This window comes from Poecilia formosa, unplaced genomic scaffold (genome assembly GCF_000485575.1).
Source record: "Poecilia formosa unplaced genomic scaffold, Poecilia_formosa-5.1.2 Scaffold200, whole genome shotgun sequence".
In the NCBI taxonomy this organism is placed as follows: Eukaryota; Metazoa; Chordata; class Actinopteri; order Cyprinodontiformes; family Poeciliidae; genus Poecilia; species Poecilia formosa.
The window spans coordinates 1,074,908-1,102,715 of record NW_006800139.1 but is presented as its reverse complement, the minus strand read 5'-3'; the positions used below and the strand labels follow the sequence as shown (position 1 = coordinate 1,102,715).

General features: G+C 39.5%; 2 protein-coding genes across 4 annotated transcripts in view; both read right to left on the bottom strand.

The window, feature by feature from the left end:
• Window positions 1-259: 259 nt before the first annotated feature.
• ccm2l (CCM2 like scaffold protein) lies at window positions 260-7,517 on the bottom strand. 3 transcript variants are annotated; one of them, XM_007566870.2, is made up of 11 exons: window positions 7,259-7,517; window positions 6,119-6,286; window positions 5,956-6,039; window positions 4,976-5,159; window positions 3,971-4,554; window positions 3,733-3,862; window positions 3,111-3,174; window positions 2,860-3,016; window positions 2,516-2,654; window positions 1,448-1,595; window positions 260-534 (listed from the first exon to the last, which is right to left on the bottom strand). In XM_007566870.2, exons 1-11 carry the CDS (start codon window positions 7,286-7,288, stop codon window positions 399-401), a joined length of 1,824 nt encoding a protein of 607 aa, XP_007566932.1. In that variant the 5' UTR covers window positions 7,289-7,517; the 3' UTR covers window positions 260-398. The 3 variants fall into 3 exon arrangements, with proteins under 3 accessions (XP_007566932.1, XP_016534520.1, XP_007566933.1); XM_016679034.1 differs by having other exon boundaries at window positions 4,976-5,156; XM_007566871.2 differs by having other exon boundaries at window positions 260-531; window positions 7,259-7,515.
• A 2,654-nt stretch (window positions 7,518-10,171) lies between these two features.
• Window positions 10,172-27,808, bottom strand: part of LOC103148205 (XK-related protein 7-like) — a 57,356-nt gene continuing 39,719 nt past the window's right edge. Inside the window, exons 3-5 of the mRNA XM_007566869.2 lie at window positions 21,245-21,444; window positions 16,888-17,107; window positions 10,172-16,730 (exon numbers count right to left, since the gene is read on the bottom strand). Coding sequence (XP_007566931.1) covers window positions 15,923-16,730; window positions 16,888-17,107; window positions 21,245-21,444 — 1,228 coding nt within the window. The 3' untranslated portion in view covers window positions 10,172-15,922. The remainder of the gene's footprint in view (window positions 16,731-16,887; window positions 17,108-21,244; window positions 21,445-27,808) is intronic.

The following is a 27,808-nucleotide window of genomic DNA, read 5'->3' as shown; positions in this document are numbered from 1 at the left end:
AAGATCCAGTTTTTATTAAGTCAGATCTTCATTAGGAATCAGGTAGATGAAGGGAATTAAAAAGCTAAGAAGAATATGGAATATATTTACTATTTCTATCAAAAACTGTAGTGTATTTTGTCTTGTTTTTACTATAGTTCTTCCTGAATTTATTTAGGTTTTTTTTTTTTGCACATCTCAAAACGATTACTTGTTTATCATGAATAACTTTTAGTTCAAAATAATTTACATATTCCCTTCGGATCTAAAAACAGAATTATTTTAACTTAGAATCAAAATCAGCTTTATTCACCAAGTTTGTGCACAAACACAATTTGACTTTGGTTCCTTTTTACTGTGAATGAAAACCCAGAACTGTTGGGAAATCTCTCTCTTAAGTCTTTTCTTCTCTGCCTTCATCAGAGGTAGTAGTCTTCCTCCTCAATGTCTCCGTGCGTGTCCTGGAAGCCCAGCGCCTGGATGTCATGGGTGATGTCAGTGATCCGTCGGTTGAATTCCTGAGAGCCTGTTGGTAGAGAGCCGTTGTCGTACCTACTGACAGAAGAACGGCTGTTATCTTACTGACAGGTTTTTGTATAGGGAGAAGAAATAAATCAAACAAAATGCAGGATATGAACTAATAAAACCAAAGTAAACCACAGGTGCATCCAGTAAAGAAGAATATCATCAAAATGTTTATCTATTTCACTTGTAAAATTAAAATAATTAAAACATAGATAAAATGAAGGAAATCTATGTTTGGCAGAGAAAACTGAAGTTTTTCACATACCCAACTACTCTGCTCAAAACATAAAAATCTGGCACAATTTAAAAGGAAATAAACATGCTTTTCAAGAACCAAACAAAGAAATAATCAACCAAACACACATCTCCTTAGTGAGACGTCAGCCTATGAAAAAAATCTGTGCATGTACTGTACCGTCTGTTCCATATTTAGCCTGGGATTTCAGTCCACGCCTGGTGAATCCACACTGAACTCTAATGGCATTTGATTCACAATCTTTTCAAGGCCTCGATTCTCACTGTTCCTTAAGTACACATTTACCAAAAAAGCCCCACATTTTCTCCAGTTTTATATATTTATATTTAAAATGTGTTCTTAAAGGTCATAGCGGAAATTAAGTAAAATATCACACTTTTTTTTGTTAAAATAAGTTTGAATACAGCTCTGTTTTAGCAATGTTTTGTCGAAGCTTAAAATTCTGACTAACTGTCAAGTCAGCAGTCTTCTCTAAGATAGTTTAGGTCAGTTTTGGTGTTAAAAATGTTTTTTGGTGTCATCATATAATATAATTTTTGTTATAGGGAGACCACAGTTTGTGTTTTCATTTGTTATAACCATCAAACTCAACAGAAATAAGCTCTTAAAATAGACCACTTTTTGTGTGATGAATCAATCATAAACTGAATTGTTGAAAATAAACTTTTCACGTCCATTTCCACGTACCCTCTCATGGCTGTGGCCGACGTGTTGCTCATGCTGCGCTTAATTCGTCCAAAGCTGTCGGTTAAAATCCCGCCCTCTCGGATCCCGATGCTTTCCAGGAACTCCTCGAACACGCCGACGTCTTTGTCTGGAATAAACGGCCTCATGCCTGAAAAAACAAAGGATGAGCATGTTAATGGGCCCAAATGAAACAAACCAGGATTCCAAGACAAGAACATTTCACAGGAAATTAAACGTTTCTGAAAACAGTCTTTCCCAAAATAATGTTGTATTTCCATCATTAAGACATTAAAATGTTCAGTCTTAGTCCAACAATTCATTCTTGAATAACAGAATGTGGAAGAAAATAATCTACATTGTAACCCTTTTTCTCTCTGCTTGCCTTTGTGTACTTTTTAATAGCATCTTAGCTGAAATATTTACATATTTTGCTTTGTATAAATCCTTCTGTGAGACTGCACCTGGTTTTATATATTAAATTTGAGGTTTCAGGACTTAATTCACCTGTAGCTGTTTTTACCACAGATGTCAGCATGATTCATATTGAATTATGAAGATGTCGGCTTTATTTAGAGGTATGTCCACCTTAACGAAATATATATTGGAGACACATCAGAAGAATGAATTTTTAACAACTTTAAGGAAATAAACAACTATACTGAATAATTCTTCTTAGATTCTTCTTGTGTTGTGTTGACTGTGTATGTTTTCTTATATATGCGTTGCTTATAGGAGACATATTGAAGTAAATGACATTTATTGAAGTAAATGTCCTTTAGTGGAATATTTTTTGTTATAGTATAATTCATTTGTTTTAATTTATGGCCTCTATTTTGTATTTGTTTATTTTGTAGTTACTTATTTGTTGAATGTATGTAATATGCATGTATTTTTATTTGTTTATTTTTGCAGTTACTTTTATTCTGCCTGTGTTATGTAATCTATGCATGTTCAGTATTTTTAGTTGTTCATGTTGAATCTGGGCACCTCAGGAAGAGTAGATGCAGAGAACTGCAACCGATGGGGATCCAAATAAAAGAAAAGAATAACTCCGTCTCGGTCTCTCACCCAGCAGCAGGAATTTGCGCTTGTCTCCGTACAGCTGCAGAAGTTCGGAGCAGAAGTGGTCGATGTTTGAACCCAGCCTGTATTCTCTCAGCAGGACTGCAAACTGGTGCAGCTCCAGAGGATTCAGCTTGTTCCTCAGCTGCACATAAACACACGCACGCACGCATGCACGCACGCACGCACACACACACACACACACACACACAGGGGTTTATTTACTTTATATGCTGGGGATTCAGTTTCCTTCCATGGTGCCCGTTTTTAATTCTTTCAAAACCTATTGGAGCCAAACCAGATCCGCCTAGCTTCATGTTCTGCTTGTGAAGATTGTTGTCCACACTCACTGTAATCATGTACTCCTGCATCAGCAGCAGGGCAGGGTTGCTGTCTGCTCCATCACTGGTTGATGCCAGGCTGCGATGGGAGTCCTGCAGCGAGATAGACGAGCTCTCGCTGTACGTCTCACTGTAGTAGAGCTCAAAAGCCTCCTGGGAGCCATCGCTTACAGAGACAGAAGGACACTGGCTTCTTAGAGGATTGCATATAAACATACAAAAAGCAGTAGTAGTTATTGTTCTACAGCCATGTTACTTACAAAGAGCTGCAGCAGCTAAACTCTAGATCATAACTGTAGGACATGTCAGTCAGGCAGCTGTCACCTGTACAGAGATACAGAAACGTCTTAATGTTTCAAGTTTTACTCTTTATTCTTTACTGCATTACTTTGAAGTCTGTTAAAATCATTTTAGGATTACTTTATTTTATTGGGTTATTTACAAGGTTCTGCTTTTTGTTGATCTGAACCGTCAGAGACACAGAAAGACAATTACAAAGTCAGCCTTCTATCAACTCAAGCAGTCTCTGATCTGCTTGGCATGCAAACCTGAGTTTACTTCAGTCAAATAGAAACCGAGGTTTGTAGGCAGACCAGAGTTCATTCTTTTGGTCCACATCACATCGATTACACATTCACACCTCCACAAACGAACCAGATTTCTAGGAAAATGAACTGGATTTGAATTAAAGCCGATTAAACAGGAATGGTGTGAATGAACCCTAAGTGAGGGCCTTCCCAAATGTCTTACGTAAGCAGTGCATCTGAAATGTGATTTTTGTCACTTATTTCAGGAAGTGAAATGCATAACTTACATGTAGATTTATTACACATAGAGTGAAATATTTCAAGCCTTTATTTCTTTTAACTTTGCGACACTCACTCCTTTGGAGCCAGTATTGATCTGGCATGGTGTGGTGAAATCCGGCCCTGTCAACACATTCAATGGTCTGATGGCCGTAAATGATCTGGAACATCTGGCAAATGAGGGAGCAATACTCCTCTGCAGCGTCCTGCACATAAACACCAAGGTTCAGATGATTAGTTTACACATAAATTTGTGTTTATGTGGACTAATTAGCATCATCTAGGTTGCTCTGCCTTCCAGGGAAGACCCCCACCCTGTTCTCCATCGCCAGGATGACCAGGTTGCAGTAGGCATCAGGACAGGGTGTGGGTTCCAGCGGGTTGTAGTTCCGTCTCTCCCAGCTGCCGTAGCTTTTCCCTCTTTCCCAGCTTCCAGTGCAGGCCTGCCGCCGCTCCAAGCTCCCTCCACCGCCTCCATGCCTCCTCTCCCAGCTCCCCGCTCCTCCACCCCCTCCATGTCTCCTCTCCCAGCTCCCTCCTCCACCTCCCACCCCCCAGTTCCCACTCATTGGTCTCGCTCTGCGGTTCTCCCAGCTCCCACCGGTTTTTCTGGTTTGCTGCCTCCTCTCCCAGCTGCCGCCGACTCTCCTTCTCTCTAAGCTTCCTCCCCCCGCCTTCTCGCCACCTCCTCTCTCCACATTTTGGTTTTTGTCATGGTTACTTCTGGAGAGCGATGGCCTCCAGTCAACTCCACAGATGGTGTGTCTGCGCTCCATCGTGCCCCCTGCTGGTCGCGACTCAGCGTTGCAGCTCATGGTTTGTCGTCGCCCGTCGACGCCTTGTGTTTTCCTCCTGTCCAGGCTGTCATCGTCAGCAACCACAGAATCCACATTTAGACCTGCAGGATGCGCATTTTGGAACAAAATCCATCTCTTTGTTACAATATCACGACAGTAGTATCAGAGCAATTGTAGATAGAAAAAAAAAACTTCTTGCAGAAATTTTCAAATTTTTGCATTTTTCAACTTTTGTATCAGAAATGTCCAAGTTTTTTCTATAAAATTTCAGAGTTTTCTTCTCGCAAATTTTTGACTTTTCAGGCTTCTAAATTTCCAGGTTTTTAAACTTTCTGTGATTAGTCTCAAAGTTTTTTTATGGGAAATGTACTTCTTTTTTGTATAACCCTAATACGCTGTCATACAGTGCTCTCTAATATTTGACAATCAGTCCGTGTTTATTGAAGGGCTCTGATGGTTTGGAGGGGGGAATGGGGTGGAGGGCTCTCCTCCATACTGTGACATCAGTCACATTTGCCTCACCTGTCTTGAGAACCAGCAGGTGCAGTGCGTCGTCTCGCAGGTAGGAGGCAGCAGCGATTTCATGTGTGGGAATCCTCATCAGCAGCTTCTCGTTGTTTCTCCATGTCAGCAGCAGACAGCGAGCAGACAGACTCAGTATGCAGTCCTGATCGACGCTCGTCTTCAGTGGCAGCACCTTCAGCTGCTAATGACGAACACAGAGTCAAAAGTTAGGCTCTATTATCGACATTATGTGAGAAATCAGCCAGAAGGTTGAGGGTCTTTGCAGAGTTTTGGTAAGAAAGCAAGTCAATGCTAAAGAATGCTACGTCAGCGTCCACGGTCCACATTCCTACAGGATTTCTTCAAGGAAGTTGAAAGGCCATCAAGCTGGGAAATCAATACAGCAAAGTTGTGAATTTTAAATGCGACATTCATTTATCGATGATGAAAACTGGAAAATATGCTGCTGCAGAAGCAGATAAGGTTTACAATCTAATATTTCTTTATTGGAAGCAAAACTAAATCAAGGTCAATCAGTTCAGAGTGAAGAACAAATTCTGAACTTTGTGCATTATTTCTCTATCCACACAAATCACTTTACCATTCAGAAATGAATACACTTAATTACATCAGCATATGTAACCTGCAACCCTTCCTGTGTCTGATTTAAATATTGTTTTCTCCTCCACAGCAAGGCTGAAACTGATGGTGGAGGTGTAGAAATATTCTCTATATATAGAGAGACTGAAATTCAAAGTATTGTGGAAAAAACCCCAAAACATCCCAGTGCAATCTAACCTTTATCTGTAGTAAAGCATCTTCCAAACTATGGAATAAGTTTGGAAGACAAGAGCAGAGCTGCTTTATTCTCATATCACTGCACTATGCTGGAAAGCTGTAGGAGTTTCTGCAGTTGATCATTAACTGGCGACTAAAGCTTAAGTTAATAATAAAAAAACATTTAGGTTAATGAGTTATAGATCAGCAAAACTACCAACCCTGGCTGTGTCCAGCAGCTGCAGAAGTTCATCCCTGCTTGATGGATTTAATGAAACTGACACCCAAGTCAGGTGACCCAGGAACTAAGAGAAGAGGTCAAACATTAAGCAGTTTAAAGCTTCTCTTTTTACCGTTTCAGTTCTGTTCTTCATCGTTTCTTACCTTCACTTCCTTTTCCACGTAATCAAAGATGAGCCGCTCGGGGTGGATGAGGTAATCCGGTGGGTAGAGGGGGACGGTGTGGAGCGGCCGGCGGTAAACGCTGCCGCGGTCTACGGCCCTGCGGCCAGATCTGGACCAGACCAGACGCTTAATGGGTGAAACGAAAGTCTGGGAAGAAAAACAGACAAATCCTCTGATGTTCTGGCATTAAATATGATGCAATTTTCTGTCAACTGTCACCATATTCTTGATTATATCATTGAACAATAAAAGTGTCATTGTAATGTACTGGGTTTTTAATCTGACTTTATGATTTGAATTAAATTGGGTCCAAATGGAACTGTACCAGGATATAAATTACACCTGATGTGATTTGACACTATATCAACGATCTGAACTGAATTAAATAAGAATATTTACCATCGTATCCAGGGAATACTAAAGACTCAAATGTTTACATTTACATACAGACCAATTAAATTAATTAGAATATTATTGAAAAATTTGTTTATTTCAGGTACTTTGTCATAAAGTGAAACATGTTTTATAGATTAATTACAGACTGGTTTTTTCCAGCCTTGACTTCTGTTAATTATGATGATTTTCCACTTACAGGCAATGAAAACTTGACTTTTAAAAACAGAGTATTACATCAGATCAGTAAAAAAACACATGCTTTATTATAGAAATGTAGCCTTTAATGACAGATAAAGATTATTTTCAGAAGGTGCTTTAAATCTGAGCCTCATCAGAATGAATATGACTGCAGTGGAAACATTTTTATCATTACTATAAAATGTCTTTTAAAAAGTGTTTTGATGACAAAGAGACAAAATGTAACCAATCTATTCTGTGCATGTCAAAAACTCTGCACACCATAATTTTGTAAGAAAAATAAAAAGAGAGTTCATAGAGAGCACTACTGAAAACATGGCTGCTAATATAAAAAAGACATGAATCAATCCAAGAAGTCAATCCTGATAAGTCAAACTCTGTTGTTTCTGTTGCTTTCAAATTACTTTCTGTTATTTTGGGCAATTTTAAGCAAAATCAACACGTTTCCAACATCAAAACATTTTCCATTTGGATAGAGTAGCCTCAAGATATTAATAACATAAAAAATGGAAATAAAATAAGTACCTTCTTCGGTTTCTTTGGTTCGTAGTCCATCGTGGCGGCTCTGTTCTGGGTCAGAAAGTTGGGATCCTTCTCACAGTTTCCACTCAGATGTTGTGGCTCCTGTCTCTCAGTTGTTCTGCCGTTTTCTGCCTCTTTGCTCCTATAAGTCTGAGTTCATTTATTGCGTGTCATATATGCCCTTTTCTGCTTCTACACTGATTGTCTACTCTGCTGAGACCTCTCAAACACACACACAAACACTTTGGGCATGAAGAGAGAGCAGGAAGCGAAGGAAGTCCACTTCCTGTCCGAGAGGAAACTCCACCAACGACTGATAACATCCATTCTCTCCTCTCTGATAAAACACACAAATTATACAGCTCAAAATTCCCTTTTTAAATTTGTATTTGTGCAGAGACAAGTGTCATATCCAATTCTCTTTACCATACAGGTGATTTTCAAAGGCCTTTCTCTTTATGGGATTTTAGTTAAAAAAGATTTTATTTTTCATCCCAGGTTTGACATTATGTCATTACAGCAAACAGATTAATAAACTCAGTGAATGTTGAACACTCCAGGCCTCATTGTAATCAAACCAGCCTTTCCAAAACACTCTGCTATTGCTTTCTGCTACTGCTTACTTACTCTGAAGGAGATTTAGAGATCAGTATTTTCACTGTTTATGAAAATAGACATGCAATATGTATACATATACTGTGCATTACACTGATAGTTGGAAGACATCTACTTCCACTCCATGCAGGCCTCCCAGCACGGAGCTTGCATGTTCTCCCTGTGCATTCATGGGTTCTCTCCAGGTACTCCATCTTCCTTCCACAATCACAACTGATAGCATAAAACTGCAGCAAATAACTGGGCCAGGAGGGGGGGTCTTTGAGCTGCCAATCATCCTCATGTACTTGCTGCTAAATGTATTAATAGCAGAGAAACAACTCACCATTACAGAAAAACTGTTTATCTGTTGTCATCAGTGCCTATGCTAACTATCTTTAGCATTCATGACAGGATGTACTAGCTTCCCTCCAATGTTCTTTGGAAGAGCGATAAGCAGCGCCACACCGAGGGTGATTGACAACACTAAGACCCTCCTTCTGGCTCTGGATAGCACTGGGAAAAGGCAGAGGAGCTCGGTTTATGCACAGATTATATTTGTCTCATATCATACTGTCACGACTTCTTGATAGTTTCAACAAATATGTAAAAATTATATTTTTATAAAAGTTACATACTGCAGCATATGTGGCTTTGATGAAACAAATTTTCCTTTTCAAAGAACAAATATATAAAAATAAAAGTTGCTTTTTCTGTTTACAGTGTAAAGTTAGACTGTTGTAATAGGAGCAGAATTTGTTTTAAAGCCTTTTGCATTTATTTACTATGGGTGCAAACAGCTGCCTTGGCTGAAACACTTAGAACAAGAAGATAAACAGAGCTGCACCCAGTACTGCGCGTTTGATAGCTGTTGGCTGTTGGGATGATTTCAGGCTCCTAACACTCGCTCTCATTATTTCAGTGAAAATGCTGCGCAAATACATTGTGAAGGCACTAGTGATGCATTTTTAAACAATTTACTACCTGCAGCCAAACAGGAGATGATGCAGATTACAGAAATACCTGCCTAACTATCTGTGTGCAGCATTTTTTAATCCCTACAGGGTACAGTTATTCTACTCTTATTACAACACAATACAAAAGCATTTATAAGTAGTGGTTTCTGCAGAATCTGGAATAGCAGAGAGTTGAAGTTTGACGTAACTTTCTTCAGATTCACACCATGGAAACCATGAATTTGTGATTTCAGTAAACACGTTTGGCCAAAAGAGGGCAGCACTGTGATGAAGGTTAACTTATGGGCTATAACGTAGAGAAAACGAAAAGAGGGGAAATTCTGCTGATGGAGCTAAAGGAGTCTCACACAAACAGCCTCAGCATCCTTCTGCACCTAATGTCAAGGCAACCGTTCGCTAGTATCTGCTGAGCTAATAGCTCAATGATCATCTGGTTACCTAGGCAACTAGAATCTGAGGTAGGACATTTATCTTTTGAGCTTTCTTGTTTTTCACTTGTTTCTTTGGATAGAGAAAATATCCAGAGTGGTTCTTCAGACTGAACTTTGCAAAGAGTCAATGTGTCCAGAAGAGTTTCATCACTGAATATCAGGAAGTCTGAACAGTCACTGCATCTCTAATATGACATGCCATTCTAACTGCATTTACGTAAAGGTGCAACTAAAAGCATAACTCCACCCCAGAAAAATGTTGAAAAATTAACTGAAGTGGGCGGAGTGAAGAGGGGCGTGGCCAATTGTGGGGCTTGGGGTTATTGCCACCTTAATGACTTCGTCTATATATTTAGCAACTTTTGTTTTTTTGGGGGGGGGGGGGGTCTTTACTGGTGATAGTGTGAAAACTTTAGTTGCAAATTTTGAAGAATAAAACAAATTTACACAAAAATGTCCCAGTTTGCACAGAAACACAAAAATATCAGCACAAAGAACCAATTTATGCATTTTAGCATGACTTAACTTCTTCTAATAGATAAACCCTGCTCTGTGAATTTTTGTTGTATTTTTATTTAGTTATTTATTTATTTATTTATTTTATTTACTTTTACCAGACATAACAAGTAGGTCATATACATTTCTATAAATCCATAACAAATCCATGAAGAATGAACGTTTGGTTTTATCATCAACTTTGATGCATGTGATTCTTGATTTTTCTGAGATCTGCACTATAAGAAGTTCCCCACAAACACAAAAATTATGCAGATTTTTCCTAAACAATAAAAGATCCATATTTAGAAGGAAAAACAACACCTTTAATACACCTTTAATTTGTGAAAAAAGTAGAAGTTAAATAATCCACCGACTTTCAGCTGTCATGCATCAAAGAAGACACAAACTCAGGCCTGTTGAGTTTATTCTGATGGCTGTTGAGCCATGTTTACTACAGTATTTTTCCCACCTACAGTAATCAGCACAGCTTGTTGAGTTCTTTGTTTTTCTTCTTTTTTTTAACATCGTCATAGATAATTTTCACCACAGGTTTATTTTTCTGCTTGCTCACTCAAAGGATGTTTAAGCGGCATTATCAAAAACAAAGTAGAAGAGGAAACTGAGAGCACATCCTTACAGTACACACATACTTTACATACACAACATACTTACATACCAAAGCACACATACTTGAACACGCACATCCTAGAATAGTATCACTCTGATATTTACAGAAATATAGAATGAGTAAAAAAAACAAACTATTTTCATATTTTACATCTTAATAAAAGAGTCATACCAAAGACATGGCCACCAAGTGAGCAAACAATAGATAAATAGATATAAAACAAATACAAAAATAAATCAACATAAACTCCTTGCATTAATTAACAAAAGATGATTCGAGCTTTTGGACTCGATAACATTTAAACATGTTCTTGTTCAAGTCAATATATAATCAGCACATTACTATCAACTGTTATCTTAGCTTAACGACAGAAAAACGGCTGCATGACCCAATCAGAGAAAGCAAAGTGTACCTTGGCCTGTGACTGGGTGGTTTGTGTATGCACCAGCCGCACATTAGCCTGTCAGGTCATGATCATTTGTAACAAAAAGTCATTGTTTTCAGCACCATTAACACCTTTGTGTATGTCACCAGTGGACTGACGTCCCCGGGTTCAGGTAGGACACGGTCTGCGTCATCAAACTGCGGCTGTTTGCTTTTGTTTGCCTTCCTGAATGATCTGGATCATGGTTGATGCCCTTCCCACTTATTGGTACAGATGTGTCAAAAGTCTTAAGATAAATATTTTATTGTAGCAAAGTGAGGGGATAAATAAACACCAAAGTAAAAAATATATATATATTTCCTATATCATGATGGCCACACTTAAAATCTCTGTAAAATAATAATTTTGAAGTTGACCAATGTGTCTTATAGGCTTTAATGGCCAACAAAACAGGCAAGTAAGAAAATAGCTTCCAGAAAAAAAAATCCCCTCAACCTAAAGGTTTTACAACTGGCCCTTCAACAAACATGTCTGGATGAGTTTATCTGGTCCCCACACAGTAAGGAGGGTGGTAAAGGACAAATATGCATCTCCAATGTGCCAATGAGTGGCAGAGAGGCTCATCCAGTCTTTATCACCATTAGACACTGTCTGGAAAAAGTCCCACCACCAAAAATATAATTATGTGGAGTTTGCTCATCCCTGCTCGGACATAAACTATTATGAGATTGAGCTTTTTAGCAAAAGTCCAGGTATATCAGGTGTAAAACAAGAAAGTAATATGTGGTAAACCTTCCCGTGTTCATTGTTAATTATGGCGATTGACCTGTAAGCTGTGAGCCAGTTTCTCTTCCAAATATCTTGGAATATTTCAAGATTGAGTGGCATGTTGAGCACTTGGAGCTGATGCAGAAGGCAAATCAATATAAGGGTTCTCAAGGTTTAAAATCCTTTTCTATTCGCTCTCAGTCCGCGGATCCAAACCCTGTAAATAACCCTGCGGGCTGAAGTCTGCACGAAACCGTTAAAGATCCCTCTCTCTGCTCGCTCCAACCTTCTGAAACATTAAAGGAGAAGACTTTAAGTGCAAAGACCTGGAGTGAAATTATGCAGCTTCAATGGAAAGTTAAGACTTCTTTGCACATCTTTACCAGTGAGCCAGTAAGTGTGGAGGGCATTATGTAAGAGTCACAGCACCTCTGTCCTACTGTCTTTTAATGACACAGACTGGGTTTTCTTTACGTTCCACCAAACACTCAATGAAGCAATCCTTCAAACACGTCAGGAAACAGAAGAGTGTGTTTGCGCCATCAGCAAAACACTCAACGGACGACGACTGAGGACATAATAAAGCAAGAACAGAAGATGCTCTTAGGGTCACAATGTACCGGCGTTTGAGTCTTTTTTGATATTTCTCAGAGTTCTTTGAATGCAACAATCGATTTTGTTCACTCAACGTGGCAGCAACAGAAATCTCCAAATTTATTGTCTTCTGATATATTGAGAATCTTCATAGCTGTATTATGGTGTTCATTGGTACCTGCATCAAGGAGCTATGGACTGGGATCTTCCTCAAACACTGAGATCTACTGCTTTCTTACTGAGCCTCAACATCTTGATGTTACAGCAACAAAGTTGAAAAACCCCATTTAACTGATGGCATGCACAAGGATAGTATTTCTATAAGAAAAAACACCCACCTTTGAGTAAATGTTACCACTTTACACATAATCACTACATTGCTGTAAGTTTTTCTCAAAGAGACAGAAAGAGACCTCCACTTCTTACCAAGTCAGACCAACTTTTAGACGGAAACCTCACCTAACGGCTTCAGAAAAAGACTAAGTCTAAGTTCAAAGAGGCTGTTGGGGAGAAATAGTTTGATGAAGATGAAAGTGAAGCTGTTGCTGACCAGGCAATATCTTTCATTCTCTAGCAGATAGTGACATTTAGCCACACCCTGTTAGTGGTGGGGCTAAACTTTGACCTCCGAAGCTGCATCCTAGGTAGCAAAAGCTGGAGAACCATCTGTTTTTAGCAATCCAATGGTTTCCAACCAGCTAATTACTAACTTTGGTTATCAGCTGAAAGACAAATCTGATATGTTGAGGATCCATCTGCATCTTTAACAAGCCTCCAGTTAAACTAACTTAGAAAATGTCTCATGAAAATATGAAAAGAAAAATCCAAACGCTGCTGGTTGTTGATTTGTTAAAAACTCAACAATGTATCCCCGTCACCTGCGGTTTTGAATTGTCCAAGATGAAAAACGAGAACAGACACATTGATTCAGCCACTTTCCTTCTGTCTTCACTGCTCCCTTCTTTTTCATACACAACATTAAAAGAAAGAGCAACATCCAATGTTTATTCAATAACTGACATGCTGCCAAAACATGCCCACATCCAAAAGCATCAGACCTGAACTGTTGATTGTTGCCTCAGTGTATGGAGTCTAAATTGATCAGGCATGGGCCGGTAACCAGTATCAAGGCATACAAGGGTTTTTAGACTACTAAAAAGTTCCAACGTGCCCAGTCATTTTACTGGGCTTCCACAAATTCACTGGAATAAGGTAAGTTTGACCAACTGCATGGATGAGCCTGAGTGCTGCCTTTCCCTCTTCTTGTTGATGAGCTGATTGAAATAAAGGTTCTATACTCTTTCCTTGCTTACAAAAAGGACAAATTTGGTGGTTTGGAAATATATCCAGTCTTCTCTGTGCTTCCAGTCTTCTCTGCTCTGGAGTCTCCTTCCAGTTGTGCATGCTTGGAAAACATCCAAAGGGGCCTAGGACTTCGATCAAAGAGTGGAGTCCATCCTGCACTGGAATAAGCATCTTTGTTGTGCTAAACATGTGGAGACAGCATTGGTTTTGGTGTAAAATGACCAGATAGCCCTTCAAAGCAAACCAGGCGACTCATACTCCCTCATAGACGTTCTTCAGATGCAAGTGGCCCAGACAAGCAAACTCATATGACCTAATAACTCTGCTAGGGTAAAGGTCTGGTCCATCCATGGGCAGAATGAACAATAACATCATCTTAACACTATCATAAATATGTAACTTTCTGAACAATTGCTGAGTTTCTATTTTAGATAAAAGTAATTAAATCAAGAATTTTTAATCAAAGTTGTGAGTATCTCATACCGGCCCATGCCTAATAGTGGCAAAGTAAACTTCTGCCCAAAGCTATGCATTTAAAGGAATGTGTTCTCCAAACAAAACCAACTGTAGATTATAAAACAAATGGATTTAGTCTCTGGGCATCGCCTGTTGGTTGGTAGTTTGTAGTTTAAAATCCTCTAATTTAGCAGAATATTGACCTTTTTAAAACCTGACAGTAAAGCCTTAGTTTGGACTGAATTAAGGACCAAAACAATGGAGACCATAAAGATTTGTATCCAAAAGATGTTTTTTTTTCAATTGGAAACTACTGGAGCCAGAGCCACTAATCAGTGCTGTTGCACTTTTAGGAACTTTCTCACTTCAGTTTAACTTCTTGATTCAGTGACCACGTCCACCAACGATATACACTCCAAGCACCAGCGTTGTTTATACAGTTAATGCTCTCCCTGCCTGAAGGGGGAGGCAGAACTTTCTTAATCTTAAAACATGATGGTCCTCCAAAGAAACCAAACCCAACAAAAGAACTTAGACAGTGGGCATATCCTTTTTGTTACAAAAGACATCAACTATTGCAACTACCTAGTTTGCAAAAACATATCTGTACTCTTTGTCTTGACAGTTAACTTTAAACAAGTGTTATATTTCTTTTTATTATTTTTGCCCTCAAAATCAAACCCTTAAAAACCAGTTCATAGTATACTGAAATAGACCGTGATATCCTCCTTATCCTACATAATATGAGTTTTAGAAAAAAGTGAACCACTTTGGACAACATTTAGACTCTTACGAGTAAATGAAGCTTCCTTACTCACAAAAGGCATTCATCACCTAACTACAGCTTATTTTAACATCTTATACAGTATTGGACATTTGCATTTATTCAACTGTACATCACAGACCTGTTTCTGGCGATTTACAGCATGCCATCCATCGGTAGCAGTTTGAGAAGCTGCTCACGTACATCCACTTATCAGATCCTCGTTCAGCTTTCCAAGCAAGTCCGTTGGTGCTGGGGTCGACAGTGCAGCTAAGATGTAAACAGTGAGACTTGTGCTATGGCTGCAGTTGTGGCACAAATGGATGGGTGAATTGGTATCAGTTGTATTGCAGGCCTACGTTTCATGGACCGTCTGAGCTTAGACTGAGTTACGATCCATCATCGGATGAAAGCCAAGGCCCTGCTGGGGAATTCGAGCAGCTTTTTCCTTTAGACGCCTCTGACAAAATGTTTAAAGAGCACAATTACCAAAGATTTGTGAGGCACATGCAACCTTTTGGGGACATGACTGGATGGAAAGAACAAAGCAACCCTTGCAACAAATCGACTCGGACTCGTCTGTGTGTATTCTTGCAAGTCATTGTAATTCTCTGAAGCATGCCGAAGTGACTGATTGGGAAGAGGTGTCTGTTTATCTTGGCTAAACCTGGGATGAATTTGGTTGTAGACAATGACTCAGCATCTGTGAATGCCAAATCTATAGGCTGTAGATTTATGTATTTTGCCCAAACCCAAAATGATTGTATGCCCCATGAACACTCTGACAATCTGTTTCTTCAACATGTCATACATTTCTGTTCTGTCTCTGTGGCCTGAGGCTTCAGTTCATGTAGCAGACTGTTTTTTTTGTTGTTTTTTTTAATTATCTCAAGCTTTATTTCTCTGGTGTCCTTTTACTTGTTGTCCTCACCGTCCAGGTTGAAACAAAATCTAACACTTACTGGTCCCTTGTGTAAGATTAAATTCCTCTTGTTTGAAGTGTTAGAAAATGAGACAATCCTGGCTCAGTATACTCCATTAACTTCCAACAGGTAATTCTTGCTATATGTTCTTCAACAGCTTTGGTCCCACATTGAGGTTCACATTTCACAATCGCAGTTTGACAACCTCTTTTTTCAATGAGAGTCGCCCGACACTCTGTCTTCTTTTCATGTTACTCCCGGCACAGATATTCCTGGGTTGAAGACTGATTCCGGGCTGAGCCTTGGACCCAGACTGCACTTTGTAGTTTAACAGCCGCTGTTGGCTTAAACAGTTGTCTCATATTCTAACACCTCTTTGCTGCCCATCAAGCTGCTCCTGTACTGTATCCGTGGACTTATGGCCGAGGTGGTCTCCAGAAGCAGGATGGTCTTGCGGAGGCGGCGGTCGATAAAGTGTGCGTCCCAGGCTGGGTATCGCTTTCTTGGGAGGTCAATCCTGATCACAGGACCCTCTTGTGCACGGGATGTGGAGGAGGTCCTGTGCAGCAGAGCGGGAGAGGAGGAAGGGGAGGGGCGTACCTGGAAGACAGGTAGGCAGCTGTCCTTGTCTCTGTCCCGCTCCCCAGGAACCGGATCCCCCAAGTCTTTATCCTTAGTCCTGGGCAAAGTCCGTGGAGGACTGGTAATGACCATATCCGTTTGGGACCCTTGCGATGGAGTAAGGCAAGCGTCAATAACTCCCACCATCCCCCCTGTTCCTACCACACCCTCATCGACGCATCCTCCCCACTGGGAGCCCAGAACAGGCCCGTCCGGGTGCAGCCAGCAGTAGTACACCAACATGAAGAAGGTTCCCAGGGCAAAGCTGCAGGCCACCAGGCACACCACTACCAGGGCGGATGAGTCACTTGTTTGGGGGCCACGGTAGGTATACCAGGCTGCGGTCAGCGCCACGTTCTCAGCCAGAGTCACGGAGTAATACAGAGCCATTCGGAAGCGACTGGGCCCTTCCTTGACGTTGAACCAGCAAAAGATGTAAATGATACCCACAACCATGTTGTAGATGATTTCTTCCCACTTGGACATGCAGAAGTCAGTCTCACCCTGGATAATCCAGAAGGTCATCACACACCTAAAGCACATCAACAGAGGTAAAGTTACATGTAATCATGTTGGTTTTTTTACAGGTATATTCAATATTTCAAATCACCATCTGAAGTACTGATACTCTTAAAGGAAGCATCTTAGTCTGAATGCAAACATTTTGAGTTTGATCAAAAATTACACACCAATGGCTGACGATGAAAATGCCAAAGTAGAGCTGGAAGACAGAGGCAAAAAGGGCGAAAGCCACGGTCCTCGCCCCGATGGTGAAGAAGTGCCACAGCATCTGGGCGATCACGGCCTTGTAGGACATGGGCAGCTTGTCGTCACGAGAGTCTCGGAGAACCTTCTGGTAGGAGGCGATCATCCAGGCCAGTGAAACCAGAGATGCTGAAGCTGAGAGGCCTGGTGAAACAGGAAGTGGGAGGAAAAAATAACTAAAATAGACTACAGGTAGGAAACAGAAAAGTACCACTTTAATGTTTTGAATTCTTAAGATCTTGTTAGATTTACGTTGATGTCAGGACAAAAAAGGAAAAAAAAACTGGATGCAGTAAAGACCCTGTGTCTCCGACACCTTTTGATTGTTTAAGTGTAGTTATGTTTACCGAATTTCAACCAGATCACTTGAACGTATTAGCATCTCATCACCTTGGCTCTTTAAAAGGCCCATCATAGACTCTTGGTGTTTCTTCTTACAGCAGTTTTATTTTATGCAGTCAGTTGGACTGACTGCATAAAAAACAACCACAACCAAACAACAACCACAACCCAGGAAAGGTCAAACAAGTTTTATAGACATATTTCAGAATGGAACAGTTTTTTCAGTGGGTTTAGTTTGTTTGATTCAATGCAAACCACACCAGCTGAAACTGTAACAAATGTTACATCTGTGGTCCCCAACAAAACAGATTCTCCCAGATTATCAGGAGGCAGAAAGCAGGTCAGACACATGACCACAGACATGGACATGAGAGTTCAAAAGCAGGAGTTAATGTAGGCAGTGGGACAGGTGACATCAATCAGCAATCAGCAGACAGCCAGGCGGGAGGGGCAGAGCGGTGGAGCAACATTACAGCTGACAGGAACAGTGAGGATCATGACAGTTTGCAGTGAGCTGAAGAATCACCAGCTTGCAAATTAAACTTTGTGGCCCACCATGAGCTGCACGGAGCACAGTTCAACACATTAAACATTCATGTGTGTTAATTAAGTTAGCTTGTCTGAAATTATCCACGGATCACACTGAGATGGCAGCAAATTAAAGCAGAGGCACCTCAACTTTGCATTTTAATGTTATTTTTGATCAATGTTGCTTTAAATGATTTTCTCTAATTGAATAAATTTTTTCTGGGTGTTTTTTAGGCAGCCACTTCTCTGATGGTTTTTACTCAAATGTAAGAAATGTTTTCTTTAAATAAGTTTACGAGTTTATGGTTAAGGTCCAACATCTTCAAACTTTAAAAGTTTGAAATTACGTTTTTGTTGCTGTTCAAACCATTAATCTGATAAAAAGCTTGGATGTTGTTAATAAATGTGTTACAGATCAAGTTTACAGGATCCTCTCTATTCAAAACCAGTAACTAGATGTGTGTTTGTGCAACTTTCCTTTACTATAAATTTGCTAATCCGTTGATGTACTGCACTATTTTCTTTGGAAATTCAAATATTTTTTAAAGCAATAATTAACTTATTTGTTTCAACTTGTTTCTCAGTTTGTTTCCAATTTTTTCATTTGCTAACCCAATTATTAACTAACCTACTAATGTGTTTATCTGATTGCCAGTGCATTTATTTGCCAACCCTATTTTACTCCTGTGTTTTGCTTGCTGATGTTGCACATGGTTTTATTTGCTAATCCATGCTTTTATTTTGATTTATTTTTAACTGGAAATAAAATCCACACGAGGTGAAAAAATAATTCAGAATTTAATAAACAATAAATGTAAACAAGACAAAAAATATCCTTAATTTTACATTGCAGTTGAATCCCACTGTCGGTTTGTACACGCTGTCCCTTTGTGCCGTTTAATTCTCTTCTGTAACTGTGTGTCATTTATTTTCATATTTTTTTATCGTCATTATTGTTTTTTCCAAAATGATGCTCTTGAAAACATTATAAATGTGTCTTCTTTGCTGGAACTGCAGACCCGGTTACAGCGAGTGATGCTGACCTCCATTTCAGCGGACCGCGGCTGTTTCGGGTTTCCTCCACAGACAGTAGGAGTGTTCAGTGGAGCTGCATGCAGTAACGTTCTCAGAGGGACCCGAGTGCGCTTCCAGTGACTGTCAGAGCACATTTACTGCCTTTTCTGGAGAAACACGGAGCTGGGCTGATTTACTCCACTGTCAGCCAGGCATGTCACTATCCATGCAAAGCTGTTATGGTCAGTGGGCACAAGGTTTGTCTTCAGGGTGTGGAGATCTCTGCCATTTAAGATGCTCTGATTTAAGATAAACACTTCATGGAGGATACAGTTTTCTGTTTTTACTAACATCTTTAATGTGATTAGATGTAATTTTTTTGCATAATTCCATATATTTATGATTGTAAGTGGAAAACAGTTATATATTTGATATAATTTACCTGTACTATAATAACTTTACATGATGTATTTATGACTGTGTTCTATTCTCTGCGTGTTTTATCTTGTTCCTACGTGTTTTTTGTTTAAAATAACATTATCAGGGAAAAAAGAGAGAGAATATGAGGAGAGGAAAGAAATACTACAGAGTATTCACCCACTTCAAAATAAGAGCATGAATATTAACATCTAACTACTTGAATATTTCTTAGCAGTCGATAACCAAGTATTCAACGCAGATGTCAAAGTTTACAAAACAGCCAATTACATAACTTATCTGTAAAACTAAATTCAGGGGAAGATAAAGGTTTTCAAGGTTTAGAAAAAACACTCAAGTCCAAAATAAAAAAAATTGCTCAGCTAAACTGAAACAGAGCAGAACCTGTTCTACCCTGATGACCGTAAACACCACAAAAATCTGATGCAAAATGACCAGAAACAGGAACTGAGCCGGGCCGAACCAGGTCGGGTCGGGTCGGGTCGGGTTGGGCAGCTGCACATTTGTTTGGAACAAATGTTCCCTTACACTGCAGACAGCAAAACAGTAAATGGCCTGAACTTGTACAGCACTTTATCAAGCCCAGAGGACTCCAAAGCACTTCACACTACATTCAGTCATTCACACACAGAGTCACATGCTGATGGTGGCAGGCTACACTGTAGCCACAGCTGCCCTGGGGCAGACTGACAGATAGCCCCTCTTCTCTCCTGTCTTACGGAAATGTGAAGGATTCGTCTTTAGCACTTCTTCAGGCACACGTGTGTGTGTGTTCATGTCTCTGTGTGTGTTTGTAGGTTTTATGTGTCATTCCTGTGTTTCCAGTGCTCGTCCTCTGCTGCTGCAGCCAGGTGTGTGTGTGTGTGTGTGTGTGTGTGTGTGTGAGTGTGTATGTGTGTGTGTGTGTGTGTGAGTGTGTGAAGCTGGAGAAAGGAGCATTGTTTTGTTTTATTCATCAAAGAACAATCTGCTTCTTGTAAGAGTGGCATAAATAAAGCATAGACTCTCCCACCGATATCTGCCTTCAGGACTCACACACACAGATTTTTGTATTTCTACCTGTTTTACTGACATCCATGCCTCACCCAACACATTACCAGTCTGTTGCTAACACTAACCTTAACCAAAACGTTGGAAAAGAGATTCCATGCATCTGCAGGAGTTTTCTATTGCTTAGCCTGTGTTCACATGGACCGAAGCATTTTGGGAAACAATTCCAGGGTCAAACATAATTCAAACAGTAGTTTCATGTTTGTGTGTTTTAGTCCTTATAATATGTTAATTTAGTTTTATACTTTTATCTTTGTGTGAACCCACATGCCTTTCACTTTACTGCTGTTACACCTGGATGTACATTTACCTTTTAGCAGTTGTAGTTTTTAAGATAAAAAAAAAGTTTCCAAAAGTCCCCAGATATCATTAACAAAATCAAACAAAATCGACATTTATTAATTGTGCAAATTGTGTTGGTTTGTGCTGCTAAAATATTTTAGCAGAGTTCATTGACTCTAAAATGTTGAGGTGTTGGTTGACCTTTGATGACCTCTGGGGGTGGCAACTTAACTCAGGCTTCTTGCTGGTTTTACTCATATCTACTAATTAAAAACCATTCTGCTGTTTTACCTTGTAAATGGCTACTCTATCATATTATAACTTTAAAAGGCTATAGATTATAGTCTATAATCTATTGTGTATAGATTATAGACTATAGATTATGGGAAGCGTAAAATACTGAGCATTTAAACATTTGACTGGAATCAGGTGTGAAAAGCAGCCAAATAGGATTCTTGGAGAAACTGTACAGGGCTGAAAAATTGTTAAAAAATTATAACAGTAAAGTCAAAAGACAGATTTAAACCGAATCAGTTTCCTAAACTAGATGTTTATAGAATCTTTCCTCTAAATAAAAAATCTTTCCATGAAACATTGAGTGTGAAGGCGACGCGGCGCCTCTCTGACCTTGCAGCGGCAGCACGCCGTTCCCGTGGATCATGATGCTCAGCTGCAGGACGAGCTGCGGCGCAGACTTCAGGAAGGCCTCCAGCAGGCGCAGCATGGTGATGTCTGCGCTCTCGAACATCAGCCTCCAGTGGAAGTGACGGCGGGGCCCGTTCCTGTGCCACCGGCTCTGGGCACCCAGGTAGAGGGCGTGGACATACCTGAAGACGAGAGACACAAGTTTGAAATGGTTAGAAATAAAAGGTTGGTCTGTCCTTCAAAATCCAGTTTGGTTAGTCAAAAATGGAAAACATGCAACAGATTCCAACAAAAAGCAATTATGGTAGAACTGATGTCACTTTGCAACACACTTTTTCCTTCTTATGACACATTAAACACTTTCTGACGTTGGTGAAACCCAGATATTAAATGTCTTAGGTGATGATTTTGTCACTTCTTAACGTTTCCAACAGTTTTGACACTGTTGTAACTCTGTTTCAAATTTGTTGACAAATTTTATTCATGAGACAAGTCAGGACTGGTTGCAGATGATTCCCAGCAGCAATACTCTTCTCTTCCTCTTCCGTGACTTTGTAATGTGCTCAGATATTTCTGCTTCAAGGATGCCATCAGGTAAATGCAGATAAAATTAGCTTTGCCAAAGCCACAGTTCATTGCAAAGCTGCAAAGCGTTGCTGAGAAAACTCAGTGCTTTCTAGAAATACAGGAGCAAAATAAAACATGGACAGCAGAAACAGGGCTGTCCAAAATGTGGCCCAGGGGCTGTTTGTGGTCCTTGGACTGATTTTGTGCGGCCCTGAACTTCAATTTAAAGATGATACAAATATGGCTGGCAGTGGCTGTTGCAGACTCTTAATTTGTAATTTTCTTACAATGGAAAATGTAAAACACAAAGTGTTTGTCTTTGTATAACTAACCTTTAACAAAATAGACTTTTATGGAGGACCAAAACTGACATCATAAAAAATAAAAGCATAAATATATATTTTGTTTTCCCTTGTTCTTACACATGCTTTATAGAACATATAAATTATGTCAAAATGAAATCGGTGCTTGAGAGTTGTAGGTTTTCAAGGGCACATACAGTTTAAATTGAAGTTAGTGAGTTAGCATTAGCTTCTGCTAAATGCTGTGCTGTTGTAGAGTTTTAGCATCAGCAGAACTAGTGTTTATGATTAGTGCTTTAGTGTTAGCACAACAAACTGACCCACCCCTTTGACAGCATAAAAATAAAACAAAACAAAAAACCCCAGCTGACATAAGACTAAACAAACAGAACGTTGCTAATCCCGTGTCCTGCAGAAACACAAATAGAAATGTGACATATCAAGCTGATACTGACAGGTTAAAAAATGACAAACATTGGCAGATACAAACGTTCAGGCCAAAATATGTGCAGGCATGCATATGTTTGGATCATCTCCATCATCATGACATGTAACTCTGCCTGACAGAGGGGGGAAAGGAGCGTAAGGCAGGAGGAGAGACGAGTTGAAGAGGAGAGTTAAAACTGCTGGAAAACACGATGACAGGAACATCCTGCACTTCTGCATCTGCAAGCAGATTTTAAATGGAGGAGTAAAAATAACCGGTCAGTTTGTGCTCCACCACAGATTCATACACTGTCACCTACACTCAGCTGCAAATGTGACAAAGTCTCCATCCTGCACCACGCTGATATGCCCACAGGCACATATAGACTTGGTCAACTGACTGAAACTTACAGCGTCTCATGTTCATATAACATATAGAAACACAGAAACACTCAGAGTGACAGACAAGCAGGAGGCCAAACAAGGCAGCCGGGAATCTGTGGCTCTGCAAATAATCTGCTGCCCAAGCAGGGTTGACACTCCTCTGCTCCATTCAGTCGCCATTTCCTCCGTCTACTCAGCTCTTTAACTGGCTCTGCTTTCAGCTTTTGCCACTTATTTATCTAAATTATGTTTATTCATATACATTCGGTTTCTAAATAGGCCAAAAATACAGAATATATCAAACTAATTCAGATACATCCATAGAGAAATGTTAGATTCAATGGCACACAATCCAATTTGATGTTAAATGTTTAATCACATTAATCCGAAGTTCAGCCCAATGTACTGATGTTATGATTTTGCAGGCACTTTTACCCAGAGTTTGAGTATCTTTCCAGATATATTTCAACCAAACCAAATCATCTGACTGAGGAGAACAACTAAACCATCTGAACTAAAACCACTTTCACTTCATTTCAGGTTTACTTATCTTTTGACTTTTCCTCAAATGATTTTGATGTTAAATGGGACTGGATTTAAATGAGTTTGTGAAGAAAAAGACAGTTTACCCCACTGTATAATCTGAATTTAACAGAAAATATAAGATCTAAAGTAAGAAAAGACTGAAACAAAATACTATAAATGTTTAATAAAAAAGAAATGTTTAGCACCGTAAAACCACAAAGCTGCAGCTGTAGTTCAGGTTCCATCCACTTCATCTTCCCTGCCCAACATGGCCGCTTTCTAGCGTACATTTTCAACAAAAAGTCCCAGAAGCCTTTGCTGATTCCTGTAAAATGTTCTTACAGCAAAATATACAAGTTAATGTTACTATTATCAAAATGAAATCTTTAACTGTCACTAATCAGCTCACGTTCTCCTTCTACTACTCTCCATTATTTGCTACAATTTCAACTATTAACTTTTTGTTTTCAGTTATTTTTCTCTCCATAGGAGCCACACTTGTTCTGGTCTTCTGCTTTACTGTGATTCCTTCCTGCAGGTATTAATCCGTCTCAATGACTCAATGCAATCTGCTATAGATAGAAAACTTTTTACACTAATTTATGATTTATAAAGTAATAACTTCTTAAATCATAAAGTGCTTAAAAGACACTGGTGACCTCTCCACCATTCATCCAACGACCTTTGGTGATATGCAGTAATCCCTGCATCATCATGAAATGGATGGACGGATGCTCTAAAGGTTGATAACTCAACTCTTACTGGCTGTTACTATCAATCTGCCAAAAAAGAGCCAATGAAAGAAGGTCTGAATTGATTGAACCTCTGACCTCTGACCTTCCCTCCTCGTCGTCTTTTGGGCCATAAAACTGGACAACGGGTTCTGAGCCAGCTGGTTCATTAGCTTGACTCACTAACTCCCAGCAGATTTCCATAAATCCTGCAGATCAGTTCGCTGTCATCACTTGACTGAAGAGACTCTCAACCTGCCCATCACCTCACCAGCAATCAGTGACATTTATTGCCTCTGTACGTGTGTGTGTGTGTGTGTGTGTGTGGTGTGTGTGTGTGGTCACACACTCACCTTCTTCAGATGGCTCTTATAAAACATGATTGTCCATATTGGTCAGACGTTAATCTGCAGCATCATTTGATTCAGTTACATAAATAAATTTGTGCGTCTGCACTGCAAAAACACAAAATATTTCCAGGTAATTTAGTTTAGTTTCCACTGCAAATATCTTAGTACACTTGAAATAAGACAAAACTAACGTACAAGTAACTTTTTAGCAAGATATAAGATATGAAACTTTATATGTTTTTTACATATTTGTTGAAACGGTCACCATGTTGTATGAGACAGAAAATCTGTGAAAGGATCGATCTCCTCCTGCTCCTCCCTGAGCTTTTACTGCTGTAAGAAGAAATGCACAATGAATCAGAGCCAGTAAGCGCTGCCAATCAATCTCATGTACTCACTGCTAAATATGCTAATGGTGGAGAAACAACTTTTTAACGGTAGAGGAAAACTGTTTATCCACCGTCATCAGTAGCTATGCCAGCTAGCCTTAGCATTCACGACTGGTTTTGCTAGCTGCAGCGTAGCAGGCAGGATGTAAGGGGGGGGATGAGCAGCACCACAAGGAGGGTGATTGACAGCGCTAAGACCCATCTCCTGGCTGTGATCGGTTGTTTCTAGTTAGTACTGGGAGCACTGGGAGCTCGATTTGTTAACAGATTATGTCTCAGTTTCAATAAATATGTAAAAAAAATAATTTCATTTAAGTTACATACTGCAGCTTCAAGTGAATAACTTCTTAATATTGATGAAAAAGTACTAGTACTAGTACTAGTACTAGTACTAGTACTTATAACCAAACGGTTTTGCCATGTTACTTTTTCATCAATATTAAAGACTAATGGCTTAAAACAAGCTCCAATATTTTGCTGAAAATAACAGCAATATCTTAGTACATTTCAAATGTACTAAGATATTTGCACTAGAACATTAACATAAATATTTGTTAAGTCTTTGTTTTTTTGCAGCGTGAGCAGCTTGTTTTACGGCGTTAAACTCTTGCAGCAGAGCAGAGGTTAAGCCTATGAGCGAGCGTTATTCTAGTAAACCCGGCAGCGGCTTTACGGTGGCAGCGAGCATTATGTTTTTGAAGGATAGTGTGAAACGGGTCAGTGAGGGCAGGAAACCTGTGAAGAATGAAGACACGAAGCAGCAGCTCCGTCAGACGTTCAGAAGTTCCACCTTGTTGCTCAGCTGTCGGCTCTTTTTCTGTTTTGGTTCATTCACACTGCTCTCATTGTGCCAGAAATTTGGCAGCAGTTAAAAAAAGAAAAGAAAAAAAGAAAACACTCTGCACAAACAGCAAACAGCTGCAGTGACAAGAGGCTGCAGGAGAGTAGAAAAGCATCAACTAAATTAATCAGATCAGTTCTTCCCATTTAAACTCTGGAGTGGAGGACTCTGGGGAATTTCACATAAACAGAGAATTGTGATGAATTACTGTCAGTGAGGAGAAGAAGAAAACCACTGAAGTGAAGCTGCTGAGTTTTATTTTACAACCAGATGGAAAACAAGATGGTCAGTGTTGATGGTGCACGTTTCCTCATGTTTAGATCGTTTAAAGAATGAAATTAATTACATGATTGTCCTTTCTATTGTTTAAAATGAATAATTTCTCATCTACAGCTGCAGACTTTTCTGTTACTACTCCTGCCACAGGGAAATGCATGAAACGATGACGTTTCTAATGTAACGTCATCGTTCCTCCATGTATTCAGCTGACCTGAGCTGTTTTCTTCTTGTTTTGTTTTAAACATTTTCCAAGATATTGGTCATGAAATTAATATAAATGAACTGAGAACATGAAGAGTTCATGTAAAAATAATGATGTGAGCTCTTTAAAAATATATGCTACTATTGAAAACAATGGAGATATACATCGCATAGAATCAATAAAATATAGCAAAGTAAAATCAAAATGTGGATTTATTGATTAGGAATCCAACAATTAAAAACTATTTTTATGACTGAAATGATTTGTAATGACAAGAAATGAAATAAAGAAGTAGAAGTCAGCAATCTGAAACTACTAATTAATCTGCTAATGTGTTAATAGTCACGCTAATTTTTATGTTTAGAGCTTTTGCTAATTTTAAAAACATTTAGCACACTTCACTTCCCCTAAATAAACATTTCCAGATAAATTCTCAATTGCTGATTTACTCTGCTGTTTTCTCGACTTTCCTTCAGTTGAATAAAGTTGAACTGTGTGTTGATGAAAAAGGTCCAGGTCCATTTTCAGATTATTTCATTTATAACATGGAAGAAAATATTTATAGAACTGGAAGAATCTGCCAGCAGAACTAAAACTTTTTCATCAATATTAAGGAAATGATTTAAAACAAGTATCTTTTTTAAAAGTCACTTGGAAGTTAGTTTTGTTTCATTTCAAGTATGCTACAATATTTAGAAACTAGACAAAAAATACTTTATAAAGTTTTGTGTTTTTGCAGTGATCACAAATGTCTTCATTTTTCTCTTAGCACAGACGTTTAGAGATCTTCCCCTCCCACAGGTTTTCACTGTAGCAACTCTTTGAATTAACTTTATGTTCTGAAGATGATCATTCACTGTTTCTCTCAGCTTCAGCAGCAACTACGATAATTTGATTGAGTTTGAACATCTGAGTGAAACCCACTGAAGTGACCACAAACTCAGTTTGCTCAAAGAGACATTGAGGATCCAGAAACCGACCCAGAGGTCGATCCGATGCCTGGTTCAGCAGGATCACTTTACTTCCCAAACCTGCAACCGTTCAGCGAATGTTCGGAAAACCCACACTGAGCAGAAATAACGTCTTCTCTCAGTCTGCAAGGAGCTCAGCTGTCACCGCCGACCTACTTAGACTGTCACAGCGAAAAACGCAGCAAGCAGAGAGGAGGATGTGAGATTATGTGAGGAGAGTGTGGGGCGAGGAGAGGAAGAAAAGACAGAGGAAGAGATACAGAGCAGGGGAAAAACTGGAAGGAAGAGGAGGAGGAGGAGAAACGAGCTGAAAAGGAAATGGAAAAATGCATTTATTGCGCCTTGGGATAAGATGAAGACCAAAATAGGAGAAGCTAAAAAATGAACAAATGGGGAGACAAAGAAAAGGGGAAAGAGGAGAAAAGTGGTGGCAACAAAGAAAATGAAAAGAAATGACAAAACGCTTAAGTTTATATGAATGCATTTAGCTGGTGTGTGTGTGTGTGCGTGTGTGCATCCGTGTGCGTGTGTGTGTGCGTGTGTAGGTGTGTGTGCGTGTGTGTGTGTGTGTGTGTGTGT

Coding starts and splice junctions, on each gene's coding strand:
- ccm2l (XM_007566870.2), bottom strand. CDS start 7,288: ATGGACTACGAACCAAAGAAACCGAAGAAG. Junction 6,287..7,258: donor AACCAAAGAAACCGAAGAAG/GTACTTATTTTA, acceptor TTTTCTTCCCAG/ACTTTCGTTTCACCCATTAA. Junction 3,017..3,110: donor TTTAGCTGCTGCAGCTCTTT/GTAAGTAACATG, acceptor TGTCTCTGTAAG/CGATGGCTCCCAGGAGGCTT.